We start from the raw sequence: 15,602 nt of genomic DNA, 5'->3' as shown, positions 1-15,602 counted from the left end.
CACCTTAACACTTAGATACTTCGTGAAAACACGTAAAAGACTAGACTAGTTATAGCAACATTGTTTCTATATCCTAATCTGGAAATAACCCAGATGTTTGTAGGCGAGACAACCAATGAAAACTTTGAGGAATAGACTTACAACGGATATTATTCAGTTATGAAAGTGAAAGAACCCTAGGTACGTGTCGGAATATTCTCTCGGTGACAGAACGTGGAGTAAAGCGGCCGGCAGAATACTATATAGATTATGGTACAGTTTTCTGTAATGCGCAAACACAAAGGTAAATCGTGTTGCTTAAGGGCGCCTATCTATATGGTAGTGATCATTTACAAAATTCAAGCTAAAATTTCTGAACAGGGAGGGCGGGAAGCCGGGCTGAAGGGAGGGTGGGGGCAAAATGTCCTGAGGAGATTCAGCAAATATTAGTAAAATTCTACTTCACAATTAGGTGGTGTATTAATCATGTTTTGTGATTTACATACTCTTTTTGTGGGTTTTCAAATACTTAAAAAAAATTTAAACTTGAAAACAGAAAACAGCACACCTCACACCCACATACCGCTGGCGGTTGCCTAAAAATAGCACCCAACGTTTTTATTTAGCAGTCTGACTTGGGGGCGGAGACTCTGCTCTCCAGTAAGCATGCGCGTTGGCTTCCAGCCAATCAGGGACGCGCCTGGCTGAGGCCGGGCTGGGTTTTCCCCCGCGGGAATCACCACTTACCTCAGAGGCCTCGAGGCAGCGAAGCATCGGCTCCGTAGGTGAGGAGCGGAGCGGGGGAGGAGCTGTGAGGTGCGACCCTCGACCCTCGGGAGACCGTTAGCTGGTCATCACCACTGAGGAATCTTTCAGTCGTGAGTGGGGGAGGAGTTCGTCCAGCGCGGGAGTGGGGCCTGGTGACAGCTCTGGGGCTCTGACAGGAAAATGGCGGTAGCGGACCTACTACTTTAGGCCGGGACATCCGCAGGCAAGGGACAGGAGGAAAGAAGGTGGGCTGAACTGTCCCTGGGCCCCATGCCCGTGGCCGGAGGGGCTTCGAGGCACGGGATCGGGCACATCTTTCCCTCTTAGCTGCCCCCAAACTCCCAAAAGAACAAACCGATGAGCTGGGGACGCGGCTTTGTTTTTCCTCGTTCTGTATGTTGTGGAAATCTTACAAGGATGTCCATTTCCCAAGGCCCGGACTGCAGCCCGTTTTTGGCCTTCGTTTATCGTATTGTTAATGTCTGTTTCATTTGTGTTGCTGGGAGCTGAGTTTTGCACCCTCGGCGGGCCAGGTGCTCAGCCGTGAGCTCCCCGTGGGCCGGAGAGGCAGCTGGACTTTGCGCAGGTTCAGCCGGATTCTGACAGGGACCGACTGAACACCGCGGCCCTGCGGGTGCACTGCCCCGGGCTCGGTGCGAGCGCGCCTGCAGCCCCGCATGCGCTTGCCTCCTGTTTCTTGTCTGGCCCCTTCCCTTTCCCTTCTTTCCCTTTTTTTCCCTCCTCTTTCTTCTTTTTTGTCTTTCCCTCTTGCTTTTAGTCTTTTTCTCTTTTTCTCTTTCAAACCTTTTTCTTTCTCTTTCCCTCTTTTCTTTTCTTCCTTTCTTTCCCCCTTCCTCTTTTTCTGTTTTTTTTTTTTCTGTTTTTCTTTCAAATCTCTTTCTTCTTTCTTTCTCATCTCTCTTTCTCATCTCTCTGTCTTTTCTTTCTACAGATGTGTGTATCTTCTTTTTTTGACTTTTTGATCCAATAAAAGAAATTAGGCTACTGCTTAAATTTTAACTAAGGTAATTGTATTTGCTATTTTATTTTTAACTTTTATCATATTGATTTAAATGATGTTTTTGATTCAGGTTTGAGAGGTTTTTAACTTTTTTTTTTTTTTGAGAACATCTAAATATGGCACCCTCTGGCAGAAAATATTCTGGAAAGTTACGAAAGGTATCAATGGATGATCCTAAAGGAGCCTATAATATCCGGAAACAAACTAAAAAAGACTTCAGCGAGTCAGAGGAGGATATTTTGGAAGGTACTGTAAATCTAGTGTGCAGTGATGATGGCCTGCAGTGCATTTGTTTGGAACCTACATTTGAAACTATAATGAAGACATTCATGTTTCATGAACTTTTGACTGTGGTACATGTTATCAGAGTTTTAGAAGCTTATGTGGCCCTGAATCCTGATTTAATTTCACCCAACCTAGAAAAAGCATTACATTTATGTGTCTACTTAAAAACTTCAAAGGCCCAAAAGATACCCAAGTAAAGATACTAATTTATTAAAATGAAAACCACACTTAATTTCAAAAATGTTTTTCTTTCTTTTATTGTCAATACAGGAAAGACTCCAGTAATTGATAAACGTGGGAAGAAAAGATCTTCAAGACTATTTGAAGATGTGGGGTAACATATTCAGAATAACTTTTGTTTGGTAAAATACTTCAAGAAAAGTTTACTTTGTCTTGCAAGTATTATGTGTAAAATACTTGACATGTATCTTCCCGAATGGGCATGATATTTTGTCGATCCTTAATTAAACATTTTTTTAAATGTTATTTTCTCACAGAGGTGAAGTACACAGTATGCTGGAACGATTTGGAGGTATTTTTATTAGATTTTTATTTAAAGAAAATTCTAAATCATATCATAACTTGTATAGTAAGAAATGTTAGAGTATATGACTGTTATTTAGTGCCTTGTTCTCATATCGAATTTTGCATAAGTAATTGTGATTTAGCATCATAGATTTCCTTACCTTTTCCATGATGTGAAAAACAACAGTGCTTTTATACATGTGTGAATTTAATGGACTATGGAATTTTCAAACAGATGGCAAAGGGCTTTACCTTTCTTTGTATTCATAGACTAAGTATTACATACATATCTGTATATATTTCAGTTTTTCCTTTATTTAGTTACTTCCTATGATTTTTCCTGCGTTCTTTAGGGAGGGCTGTAAACCACAACCTGTAATTTAACTCTTATTTTCACATTAATAAGCTATGCGATTGAAAACTAAGAACAGGCGCTGCCATCTGCAGTGCCAGCATTCCATATGGGCACCAGTTTGAGTCCTGGCTGCTCCACTTTCGATCCAGCTCCCTGCTGTTGTGCTGGGGAAAGCAGTTGAGGATGGCTCAAGTCCTTGGGCCTCTGCACCCAGAGACCTGGAGGAAGCTCTGACTCCTGGCTTTGTCCTGGCCCAGCCCCAACCATTGCAGCCATTTGGGGAGTAAAACAGCAGATGGAAGATATATCTCTCTCTGCCTCCTCTCTCTCTGTAACTCTTTCAAATAAATAAATAAATCTTTTTTTTTAAAAAAAAAGGAAACTAAACTAAGAACAACTTTGCTAGCCAGATAGATATTTATAATCGAGTCCAAAAATACTTAATGCTTTTACATTTTTCATTTATGAATTTATTTTTATTTGAAAGGAAGATAGCAAGACAGAAATGTTCTATCTGCTAAGCTATTCCCCAAATGCCTGCAACAGGGAGAGCTGGGTAAGGACAAAGTTAGGAACCAGGAAACTCGGGCAGGGTCTTCCACATGGGTGTCAGGGACCCAGATTACCTGAACCGTCACCTGCTACCTCCTAGCAGTAAGCTGGAATTGGAAGTAGAGGTTGGACTCAAACTCAGGCACTCCAATAAGAATTGCAGGCATCCCAAGTGACATTTTAACTGCTGTGCCAAACACTCACCCCCTTACACTGTTAAATACCACTTATGTGAACTTTGCTGGAGGATGATACTTAAAAAAAGTCACTACAAGGCTTTCTTGAAATATGGGGGCTGGTGCTGTGCATAGTGTATAAAGCTGCCGCCTGCAGTGCTGGCATCCATATAGGCGCTGGTTTGAGTTCCAGCTGCTCCACTTCTAATCCAGCTCTCTGCTATGACTGGGAAAGCAGTAGAAGATGGCCCAAGTCCTTGGGCCCCTGCACCCACGTGGGAGACCTGGAAGAAGCTCCTTGCTTCTGGCTCCTGGCTCCTGGCTTCGGATCAGCGCAGCTCTGGCCATTGTGGCCATTTGGGGAGTGAACCAGCAGATGGAAGACCTCTCTTTCGCTCTGTCTCTTTCTCTTTCTCTTTTTCTCTGCGCTTCTGCCTCTGCCTCTCTGTAAATCTGCCTTTCAAATAAATAATCTTTAAAAAAGTGTGTATTTGGGGATAGCAATGTACTTGCTTTATAAACTCAGAAAATTCATTATATTGAAAATGTAAAATATATATATAGCTCCATCATGATTACTGAAAGAAAGCTATGGTAAATCCAAAGCATAAACAAATTGAGCAAAGCATATTTGAAGTATCAGATTTTATGAAATGAGGTACTTAGCAGTAAAAATATCCACATTTTAAAATGTTCTTGAATGTCTCTAGGTATTTATTAAAACTAAGATTTGTATATCATTGGTCTTTGTCTTGCCATTTTAATAAAAACATATTTAGAAGTATCTAACTGGGATAGGCATTTGGCACATCAGTTAAGTCTCCACTCGGGATGCCAGACATCCTGTATCAAAGTGCCTGGTTCAAGTCCTGGCTACCCCACTTCTGATCCAGCTTCCTGCTAATACACAGTTGGGGAGGTAGCAGATGATGGCTCATGGAGTTGGTTCTCTGACACCACAAGAGAGATGGAATTAGGACTTCTGGCTTTGGCCTGGCCCAGCCCCAACTGTTGTGATCATTTGAATAGTGAACTAGTGTATGGAAAATCAGTCTCTCTCCCTGCCTTTCAAATAAATAAAAAATAATAAAACTTTTATATGTTTAAAAATAATTCCTTTTTTTAAATTTTTTTTTTTTATTTTAGAAGCAGAGTTACAGACAGAGGCAGAGACGGAGAAAAAGGTCTTCCATCCACTGATTCACTCCCCTAAATGGCTACAATGGCTGGAGCTGAGCCAATCTGAAGCCAAGAGATTCTTCCAGGTCTCCCACATGTGTGCAGGGGCCTAAGCACTTGGGCTGTCTGCTGTTGCATTCCCAGTAAGCTGGAATTCCCAGACCATAGCAGAGAGCTAGACCATAAGAGGAGCAGCTGGGAAATGAACCAGTGCCCTAATGGGATGCTGGCACCTCAGGTGGAAGCTTAGCCTACTACACCACAGCACTAGCCACCTAAAAAATAATTCTTATTCTTGGATTTAACCTTTTTGGGAAGAGTACTTTTTTCTGTTAAATATATAATAGGTTTTAACAATTTTGCTAAGTGAATCAATTGGAAGGTGTTATATAAATTTAGAAAAATTAGGCTTTATTAGCTTTCTCATGAAGAATGCCTTGAATATTTCAGTGTTTATTGACAATCTTCACCACCCCTAAATTAAAAAAAATGATCTTCAGTTAGGAAAATCAGAATTAGTATATAGGTTGAGTAAATGCCGAGGATCAGAAGTGTTTCAGATTTCAGACATTTTTGGATTTGGAATATTTGCAAAGACTATACTGGTTGAGAAGCACTAGTACAAGAACCCCAAGTCTGTAGTGCCCCAAATTTGAAACTTTTTGAGTATTTCAGAGCTCAGAAGTTCCAAATTTTGCAGCATTTGGGACTTTGGATTAGGGATGCTCACTCAGTACTAATAACTGAAAGTTTTTTCAAAATAAAAAAAGGAGGGGGGAAATAATCCTGTATTTAAAATTATGCCTATTTTTAAATTCAATTTTAAATATCTTTCTGATCTTTTCAAATCAACTTCACACATATTCACTTGAATATGTCAAAATAATTTTCCTTAATATTGGGTTTTAATGGATATTTGTTTTCCATGTAGCTGACATTCACAAGGCTCTTCTTGCCAAGAAAAGAAGACTTGAAATTTATTCCAAGTCTTGTTTCAAAAGCAGTAATCAGTTGATTGAACATTTTTGGAGAATACAACAAGAGCAAAGGTAAGATTGTTGGTCTTTTTAAGAGCTATAACATTTGTATCATTTCTTAGTATTTATTGAGCAATAATTAGAGCAAATTACTTACTATAAATTTCACCTTCTATTTATTGGAATTCCTAGTGAAAGTATATATGACATTTCTCTGCACATATAAACCTTTTAGTCCCATAACCTCTCTTTCTTAGAAGTAAAATATATTTCTTAAAAGTAAATAAAGTCTTTTTTTCTTTTTAAATAACAATTGGATTATTTTACTATAAAAGAGTAATTCTCAAACTACACTGGTTGAATAAAGGGTAAATATCATAGAAACACATCTGATGGTTAACTATGTTAAACAATGTGGAAAAACACTAGTCTTACATTGTAAAAAAATTGTTTTAATTGTTCATTTGTACACAATCTTTGTTGTACCAAAATGGGGAAAAATTAACTTAGATATTTTTACTATATAGGATATATATAATAATGTCTCTTATGGCCGGCGCCGCGGCTCACTAGGCTAATCCTCTGCCTGCGGTGCCGGCACCCCGGGTTCTAGTCCTGGTTGGGGCACCGGGTTCTGTCCCGGTTGCTCCTCTTCCAGTCCAGCTCTCTGCTGTGGCCCGGGAATGCAGTGGAGGATGGCCCAAGTGCTTGGGCCTTGCACCCACATGGGAGACCAGGAGGAAACACCTGGCTCCTGGCTTCGGATCGGTGCAACACCTGGCTCCTGGCTTCGGATCGGTGCAGCACACTGGCCGTAACGGCCATTTGGGGGGTGAAACAACAGAAGGAAAACCTTTCTGTCTCTCTGTCTCACTGTCTAACTCTGCCTGTCAAAAAAAAAAAAAAAAAAAGTCACTTAGTATATTAATTGTATCAGAGCCTATATTCAGAAGGAAAAAAATGAACTACTTGGACATAGAGTTTTTCTGAACTTATTTATACAATAAAACTTCTTTAGTTTTCAAAAGCTAAAGCATGAGAGAAGGCTTTTCTGTTAGGTTGTTTGGGGAAAAAATATACTTCTGAAATCAGCTGGTTTCCATCAGAATATTTAAGCTGCTGTTATTTCCTTACTATAAATGTTTGATATGAAATATGACAATAATCACTTCTGTGTTTTACAGGCAGAAGCTTCACCAAGAATTTTCTCAGCAGTTTCTAACTTTGTTTGAGGAGTGGGATTTAGATCTGCAGCAATCTGGGGAACAAGAAGAAAAACTAACTGTTGGTATCATGATTAGTTTTGTAATTAATCTATTATAACCAAGTGTTAAATAGGAATGGAGAGTCTAACCTTGTGTTAGGGCTGGAACTAAGCCAGATCCTATGATCCGTTGTTGGCTATGTGTTTTAGTATGGGTACATGCCATACTCAAAAGCCATTGAACTTTATACTGATTGGGATTTTTTGGTTCCAAGTGACAGAAATTTGTCCAAGTATAAAAGGATTACTGGTTTATATAAATGAAATCGGGGTGGTACAGCTGGATAAGGATAGGGAGGGATTGTTCATGTAGTATCTGAGCTGTTGCTAGTTCTTGGTAGGCTCTCTCAGTGTAGTAAGCAAAATAGTTCTTACACTCCTAGACTTATTCCTGAACCAGTCATCAGGATATGGATTACTTTTAATAGCCAGACTTGTGTTGCATGTCTAAACCTATGGGAGGTGGAATTCTGCTCCACTCATATTGGGTAACTACCTTTTACTTCATCCTTTTATTGTTAATCATTATCAAACATTTTTTATCTAAGAGCTGAGCTACTGTTCAAATAATTGGGGGAGGGGGAGGTTGATCAGCTTTGTTTTGGAAATGTTAAACCTGAGTTGCACTACTCTTTGGGATCAAATTGTGGCTTCAGCAATTGTTGGCCATGAACTGGACAAATTATTCAAATTAGTACCTCATCTATGAAAGGGTATAATGAATACCTATTTCATAGAGTTGTTTGGGGGATTAAATGAGTTCATTATAAGTTTATTTAAAAGGATTTAGAGCTCTTCTCTCCTCACTAGCTCCTCTCTCTCTCTCTCTCTCTCTCTTTCCTTCTCTCTGTTACACTCTCCTTCTCTCTTTTTCCTTCCTCGCCCCTTCCCTCTGGCCTGCTGGGTTTCCACAATAAACCCTTTCCCTTAAAAAAAAAAAAAAAAAACTAAATTCTAAGCCTTATTTCCCTATCTGATCTCTTGCTGGTCTCCATTCTCTCCTACCACTCTCCTTTTAAACCAAACCTAAAAGGAGGATAGAGAGCAAAGGAAACTGCAGTTTGTGTACAATGACTGGGACTGATATTCTACAGAACACATTTTGGGGAAAGTATATTGTCTCTCTGCAAGACACCAATTTGAACAGCAATTCACATATCAGTCACCTTCAGAAAAGCTATAGAAGCCAGGCGCGTGGTATAGCAGATGAAGCTGCTGCCTGTGGTGCTGGTATCCCATATGGGCTACGGAGTCCCAGCTGCTCCACTTCCAATCCAGCTCTCTGCTAAGGCCTCAGAAAGCAGTAGAGGAGAGTCCAAGTCCTTGGGCCCCTGCACCCACATGGGAGACCCAAATGAAGCTCCTGGCTCCAGGCTTTGGATTGGCGCAGCTCCAGCCATTGTGGCCAACTGGGGAGTGAACCAGCGGATGGAAGACCCCCCCACCCTCCCTCTGCTTCTCTCCATGTATAACTAACTTTCAAATAAATAATCTTCAAAAAAAAAAAAAAAACAAAGGATTTAGAGTAATATCTAACACATAGTTAATATATTAGGCATTTCAATACTTTATAGAGGTAAAAATTATTGGAAATGGCAAAATCTAGATTATGGGTATGTAAGCATATGGCTGAAGTAGGGTAGAAGAAAAAAAATTGCTGGAAAACAGGTCAAGGCATGAAAAGACACTCATTACTTGAAAGACCATCTGGTGGATAGTCAAATTACCAAGATTTATCTTAAGATTTCCTACTTAGTGGGGCTGGCGCTGTGGTGTATCGGATAAGGCCACTGCCTGTAGTGCTGGCATCCCGTATGGGCGCTGGTTTGAGTCCCGGCTGCTCCACTTCCAATCCAGCTCTCTGCTGTGGCCTGGGAAAGCAGTGGAGGATGAAGCTCCTGGCTTCTGGCTCGGATGGGTACAGCTCCAATTGTTGCTGCCATCTGGGGGGTGAAGCAATGGATGGAAGACCTCTCTCTCTCTCTCTCTCTCTCTCTCTCTGCTTCTGCCTCTCTGTAACTCTGCCTTTCAAATAAACAAATAAGTCTTAAAAATAATAAAAAAAATTTTGAAAAGACAAAAATATTTTCTACTCAGGACTTAGAGGATTAATATATCATTGCATATTGGCCTGCGCCATGGCTCACTTGGCTAATTCTCTGCCTGCGGCGCTGGCACCCCGGGTTCTAGTCCTGGTTGAGGTGCTGGATTCTATCCTGGTTGCCTGTCTTCCATTCCAGCTCTCTGCTGTGGCCCGGGAAGGCAGTGGAGGATGGCCCAAGTGCTTAAGCCCTGCACCTGCATGGGAGACCAGGAGGAAGCACCTGGCTCCTGGCTTTGGATTGGCGCAGCGCACCGGCCGCAGCGGACATTTTGGGGGGTGAACCAATGGAAGGAAGACCTTTCTCTCTGTCCTTCTCTCTCACTGCCTAACTCTGCCTGTCAAATAAATAAATAAATAAAAATATATATATTACTGCATATTAGTGGTGAACACAAATGATCTGAATTTGCCGTTAACAGTTAAGATAAAATGTTAATAGTATTGACTTTGAAACTATTTTTAAGTTCAGAATTATTTTTGCTAAATTTAAAATCTTTTCCAAATTGTTATTACATAACTTTTTCTTTTGTATTTGTAGAATTTGTTTCGACAGCAACAAAAGGTTTTTCAACAATCTAGAAATCTTCAGAGCCAGAGACTGAAAACAATTAGACAGCTATATGAGCAGTTAATAAAGGTCTGTGGTATATGGTGACACAGTACATTCTTATAAAATATAATGTATTTCCAGCAGGTAATTTTTTTCCAGTAATTGGGAAGAAAGCTTTGCTTATAGATTAAAAAATTTAAACTACTTTCCATTTTGAATTTTTTATTTAACTTTAATAAATATCTTTACTTAGGTTCTAACAGTTTTGTGGGCAACTATTCAAAACAGATGGTAAACAGAGGAATTTTACATGGAAATGTACTTAATGTGCATCAGATCCATACTTCATTAATACTTTAGTGGTTTTTCTTTAACTGAGAAGTTTATAAATAATATCTAGGTAGTTTTTTACTTGTCTTTATATCCTATGATTTTTTCAAAGTACCCAATGAAATCACTGAATATTTCATTCATTTTCTAATGTACTGAAAGTATTTTATAGTATATTTGCTTTTATAAAATGGCTTTATATGCCAATTTATGAGACAGCTAAGGAGTCACCATTTGTGGATTGAGAATTACCTACCGATATATATGCCTGCTAGCAAATAATAGTCTAACACTGACCTCTTTATGTAGAAATATACTTAGTTTTTAGTAAATATTCATATCAGATCAATGGAATATTAAAGATCTCCTTTTTTAATTGTAGAAGGGGTGCTTTGAGATACTCTAGTCCAAATACATGTTGAAATAACACTTTTCTAAATGAATTGAGATGCTCTAAGTAAGCTGGTAAAATAGTTTTAAGATAAATATATATGAACAAAAAAGTGATTTTTAAAAGTGTTTCTGTGTAGAGAACTTGTTAGCTTGCTCTGATTCTCCCTGAGAATAATTTACTAATTGTTGTGAATGTTTCATAAAGTACTAGAAAAAATTTCTTAAATGTTAACACTTAGAATAGGAACTGTAGTATAACATTAACACCTAATTATTACTGAGGCCTGTAATTTTGACCTATGTGGTGGTTCTTTATTTCTTAATTTTTTAAAGATTTATTTATTTGAAAGGCAGTTAGAGAGAGGTCTTCCATCCTTTGGTTCACTCCCCAAATGACTGCAACGGCCAGAGCTGTACTGATCCAAGGCCAGGAGCCTCTTTCAGGTCTCCCACAAGGTGCAGGGACCCAAGGACTTGGACCATCTTCTACTGTTTTCCCAGGTCATAACAGAGAGCTGGATCGGAAGTGGAGAAGCCAGAACTTGAACCAGCACACATGTGGAATGTTGGCATTGCAGGTGGTGACTTTACACACTATGCCACACTGCTGACCCCTTGTTATTTAATTGCCACTGCTACTACCATAATTCAGGACCTCATCATTCTTTTTTTGTACTATTAAAACTCTTGGGACCAACATTGTGGCACAGCAAGACAAATGGCTATTGCAAAATCGACATCCCATAAGCGAGTGCTGGTTTGTGTCCTGGGTGCTCCGCTTCTGATCCAGCTTCTTGCTAATGTGCCTGGGAAAGCAGTAGCTGAGTGGCACAACTATCTGGGCTCTTGCTACCCATATGGGAAACCAGGATGGTCATTTGGGGAGTGAATCAACAGATGGAAGATTGATCTCTGTCTCTTACTCCTTTTCTTTCATTCTGCCTTTCAAATAAATCTTAAAAAACCTCTTTAATTGATTACTCTGTAATCTATCTTTCATAGGTACCATATTGTATTTCTACCAACAGAATACAATAGAACCAATAGAATACAATACCATATTGTATTTCTAAAACATACCTCTTTCTTCTGAAAAAGTGTCAGTAGCTTCCCATTCTTAGGTGTTTGAGATACCCCCCATTATGAGCCCCTTACTAAGCTTTATTTACTAGTCCATTACTCTCAACTTTCTACATAATCACTTTCTCTGAATTCACACCGTTTACTGTCATGCTTTTGCTTATGCTCTTCCCCAAGAATACTTTTAACTCCTTTTTAACTGTTAAAATTTTACTCTCGGCTGGTGCCGCAGCTCAATAGGCTAATCCTCCGCCTGTGGTGCTGGCACACCAGGTTCTAGTCCCGGTCAGGGTGCCGGATTCTGTCCTGGTTGCCCCTCTTCTAGTCCAGCTCTCTGCTGTGGCCCAGGAAGGCAGTGGAGGATGGCCCAAGTGCTTGGGCCCTGCACCCGCATGGGAGACCAGGAGAAGCACCTGGCTCCTGGCTTTGGATCAGCACAGTGTGCCGGCCGCAGCGGCCATTGGAGAGTGAACCAACGGTAAAGGAAGACCTTTCTCTCTGCCTGTCAAAAAAAAAATTTTTTTTTTTTACTCTTTTGCCAACTAAATTGGAATTCATTCCCATTTTCTTTTACATAGTCACAGCAAGTTTTATTTTCATTGCTCTTAAGAAGTTTTGTGTTTTGTTTGTATGTTCTCATTGGAATAAGGGAACAGTCATGTATTATTTTTAAATTTCTCCATAGCACTTAACATAGTACTTTTAAAAATATCCACTAGCTAACTATTTATTTGAATAAATAGTAAAGATTTAAAACATATTTTTGTTCTTTATAATTGATAAATGAGCTCTTACTACAAATTACTTTATTCTCTCTAGTGAATTCATGTCACATCCATTACTACAATTAGATTATCTGATGTTTGGAAAACTTTCCAAATTATAGTATTTATTTCTGTATGAGTCCCAATCTTTTTTGTTTCATCTTGACCTTAACAGTCATTAACACATTGTTTTGAGCAAAATATACTGTTTTTGTAGCTCCTATAACATGATTAATGTCTGATATTTTAATTCCTTTATGTATTCTGGTCTTCATATATTAGCTGTTTTTATATGGAATAAATGAGCATCATTTGGATATTAAGAAGTTGTTACTTTTAAACATTAATTGAATAAGTTACAGCCTAAGATGAAAAGCTGTGGTTTGCAAATGAACTTCTTATGTTTTAGAGTATGGAGGACTTGGAGAAGGATCATGAAAATCAATTTAGTAATGCACAAACTGAACTTAAAAAAGAAATGGCCATGTTGCACAAAAAAATTATGATGGAGACAGTAAGTCATGATTTAATCACATTTAGAATAGAAAAAAGATTAATGTAAGCACTGAAATATTTTATTTGCTGAAATATGTTAACACTTAACTAAAAAACAAATGTTTACAATCTCTTTTCATGAAACAGCAGCAGCAACAGATGGCAAGTGTTCGACAGTCTCTTCAATCCGTGTTACTTTGATGACTCTTTGAAGAAAGAACTTGAACCTAAATGATACAATTTTAAGATTAATTAAGATGCATTTTTTTCATAAATTCTAGTTTAAATGATAATAACATCATTAATTATTAGCTGTTAAGTGTAAAATCCTTCTTCCTTTCTGTTAACTTCCAAATAAAATCCAAATAGTTATGTATCAAAATTTCTTCAGCTCTTTTAGTTATAGTACAGAATTTTTCTAAGATCTGTTAGTTAGCTTTTATCAATAAAGATTTAAATTTAGATTTTAGTTTCTGTGTATCTGCATTAGTCCCAAAAAGTGGAAAGCAAAGGACAGAAGGTTACACTGTTCTTCCTAAAGGAAAAAAATATATACAAAATCTATTTTACATGTGCATCTTTTTCTATATATTGTTACATTCTGATGAAAATATTTCTAAAGAAAATCTATTGACTTATAAAATATACTGCCAGAAGCTGAAGTTTGTGTTCTGGAATAAACTGCCTATTAAGACAATTAAATAAGGTTATCAGTTTTAATTCATGAATTTCTAAATATGTCATTTCCACAAAGACATCAAAATGTCATTTAGCAAGATTGAAAGCATATCATTAGCTTATTTAATTACCTATGGTTTTTTTCCCAAAAAAACCTTTTATTTAATGAGTACAAATTTCATAAGTACAACTTTAGGAATATAGTGATTCTTCCCACCATACCCACCCTCCCACCCAATTACCTGTGGTTTAACTACTTCACATCTGTCTTTAAAGAATACCTACAATGTATCTTCAACTTTAAAACTTAATAAATACATGGAAATACGATATTTATATTCATTTGTAAACTTATAGTTAATTTTATACCTTTTAAAATGTGCATTTTACATAGAAAAATACATGAGATATTTGATTTGTGAGATATTACATTGTTTTAACATTTGATTGAAATAAATCACTTAAGCTTAGTATTGTTTTTTTTCTGACATTGCTTCCCATGAATAATTAAGGATAAAAAAATATGCTTGTTAGGAGAAGAGGAGTGAATTTGCCTCCTGCTTTTCCATGTTTGAAGTTCAAATTTTGGTATCTATAACCCACTTTAACCTTTTTGAAACTGTGATAATTTAGAAATAAATTAATCCTCTACCATCAACAAATATTTGACATTACAAGGGCACTTTACTTCCTAAATTTCTAAGCTTTGTAAAAGATTTTCCTTTTCTGCCAATGTAAATATTGGAAAATTCTGTGTTAACTTCTAAGGTTTAAGAGCTTTTACCAATAGTAACAGAGGCAAAATGAGTACCCCAAAGTGTTTTTTTGTGTGCTTACTTCATATAAGTTTTTCTGCTTTTTCTTTTGCTTAAGACAGATATAATAACATTACTCTTATTTCCCTGGTTATCATATGGCATGTGGTCTACAGATGTGTTGTATAAAATTAGAAATAGGGTCATATGGCAGTTTGAAAATTTGGATCACCAGAGATCTCTGTTACAGTATTCATAATGACCAATCTAAATATGAATGGAAAGATAAAAATCAGTACCTTATATACTTATTAAAATAACATTGTATCCTCTTACCACCTCAAACAAGTCAATATATATACTTAAAGTAACTGGCAAATTTCTCAAGGGAAGATATTTTTTCAGTGTTTTCACAAGTTATTAATTCTTATATGTCAACTATTTTAGATATTGTTTTATTTTTCATAAAAGGGAACATTGTCAATTTCTTTGTGACAGTGAAATTTGAACTCAGAATATCAAGAACCAAAGTACTCTCAATGTGAAGATTTTATGTTTTTCTGGACTGGTATGACAAATGTCTTTTATAAATACAAATTATTTAAAAATCCTATAGGCCTTTTAAATTCTAATTTATATACTAAAGCAAGTATTTCCTTATATACCATAGTAGTTAACATACTTCTTTTGAAAGGGGCTAATATTAAAAATATGTGTATTTCTTAATAGTGTCACTTGACTCAATTAAGTCATGTTCTGAGGCGGTATTATAAGCTCACTTTGAACCTTTAATAATCAAAGGAACTATCAGCCTCAAGATGGTTAAGTTCTGAATTTTTATATAATCCTTTGGCAATAAAAACCTCAAGTATCAAATAAGTATTTCTCACAGGTTCTAAAGACACTGATATCAGGATTTAGTTTCTTATTCCTAGGATTGAAATTTCTTCTTTTGGTTTTGCTTTATTACTCTAACAGTACCTGTGATCAGAACGTTGCTATATAATAAGGGCTTCACAACAGAAATAGACATAATGGACTGCAGGATATACATTTTATATTCAAATATATCCTTATTTGATCATATACTAGCCTCCTGCATAGGGAGATTTCCTTCACTCATAGGTTCCCCTAACTGCTTCTCCTCTTTTCCTTGGACTATTAGTCAGTCAATATGCTTGTAAACCTGTTCAGGTGCTTGATGACATGAAGTCTTGAAGATATTTAGATGAAGGTGTCTTGAAATTTGCAGGCACAAAGCACTAAAGTATATCATCATATCAAATGAAGAAATGACCTTTAGAAGCAAAAAAAGAAAATATAAAATGGATTATGGTCTATCTTTTCTGAAGCTGGAGCTACTTTTCTGTTT

The 15,602-nt window shown here is 37.4% G+C and overlaps 2 protein-coding genes across 5 annotated transcripts in view; one reads left to right on the top strand and one right to left on the bottom strand.

Annotated features, from left to right (window-relative positions):
• Positions 1-654: 654 nt before the first annotated feature.
• Positions 655-12,864, top strand: SYCP3 (synaptonemal complex protein 3). Of its 3 annotated transcripts, XM_017342058.4 has the most exons (9): positions 757-992; positions 1,700-1,772; positions 1,874-2,014; positions 2,324-2,387; positions 2,551-2,585; positions 5,772-5,889; positions 7,002-7,101; positions 9,724-9,822; positions 12,712-12,864. In XM_017342058.4, the coding sequence occupies exons 3-9, from the start codon at positions 1,885-1,887 to the stop codon at positions 12,862-12,864; spliced, it is 699 nt and encodes a 232-aa protein (XP_017197547.3). In that variant the 5' UTR covers positions 757-992; positions 1,700-1,772; positions 1,874-1,884. The 3 variants fall into 3 exon arrangements, with proteins under 3 accessions (XP_017197549.3, XP_017197547.3, XP_017197550.3); XM_017342060.4 differs by lacking the exon at positions 1,700-1,772 and having other exon boundaries at positions 655-764; XM_017342061.4 differs by lacking the exon at positions 1,700-1,772 and having other exon boundaries at positions 853-992.
• CHPT1 (choline phosphotransferase 1) overlaps positions 12,856-15,602 on the bottom strand; it is a 35,190-nt gene continuing 32,443 nt past the window's right edge. The window contains exons 8-9 of one of the 2 annotated variants that reach the window (XR_001793389.4): positions 15,324-15,527; positions 12,856-13,024 (exon numbers count right to left, since the gene is read on the bottom strand). Coding sequence is in view for 1 of the 2 variants with exons in the window: in XM_008256976.5 (XP_008255198.1) it covers positions 12,980-13,024; positions 15,417-15,527 (156 nt within the window). In the remaining variant the exon portion in view is untranslated. The remainder of the gene's footprint in view (positions 13,025-15,323; positions 15,528-15,602) is intronic. The other variant, XM_008256976.5, reaches the window with a different exon arrangement.

The sequence above is a fragment of the Oryctolagus cuniculus genome, chromosome 11 (assembly GCF_051225735.1).
Source record: "Oryctolagus cuniculus isolate XC-2025 breed Fujian yellow rabbit chromosome 11, ASM5122573v1, whole genome shotgun sequence".
Lineage (NCBI taxonomy): Eukaryota > Metazoa > Chordata > Mammalia > Lagomorpha > Leporidae > Oryctolagus > Oryctolagus cuniculus.
This window is presented reverse-complemented; position numbering and strand designations above follow the sequence as displayed.

Excerpts from the sequence above, each read along its gene's own strand:
- SYCP3 (XM_017342060.4), top strand. The coding sequence starts at position 1,885 with ATGGCACCCTCTGGCAGAAAATATTCTGGAAAGTTACGAAAGGTATCA. Across the intron at positions 2,388-2,550 it reads AGACTATTTGAAGATGTGGG|AGGTGAAGTACACAGTATGC; the intron begins GTAACATATTCA and ends ATTTTCTCACAG. Across the intron at positions 2,586-5,771 it reads TATGCTGGAACGATTTGGAG|CTGACATTCACAAGGCTCTT; the intron begins GTATTTTTATTA and ends TTTTCCATGTAG.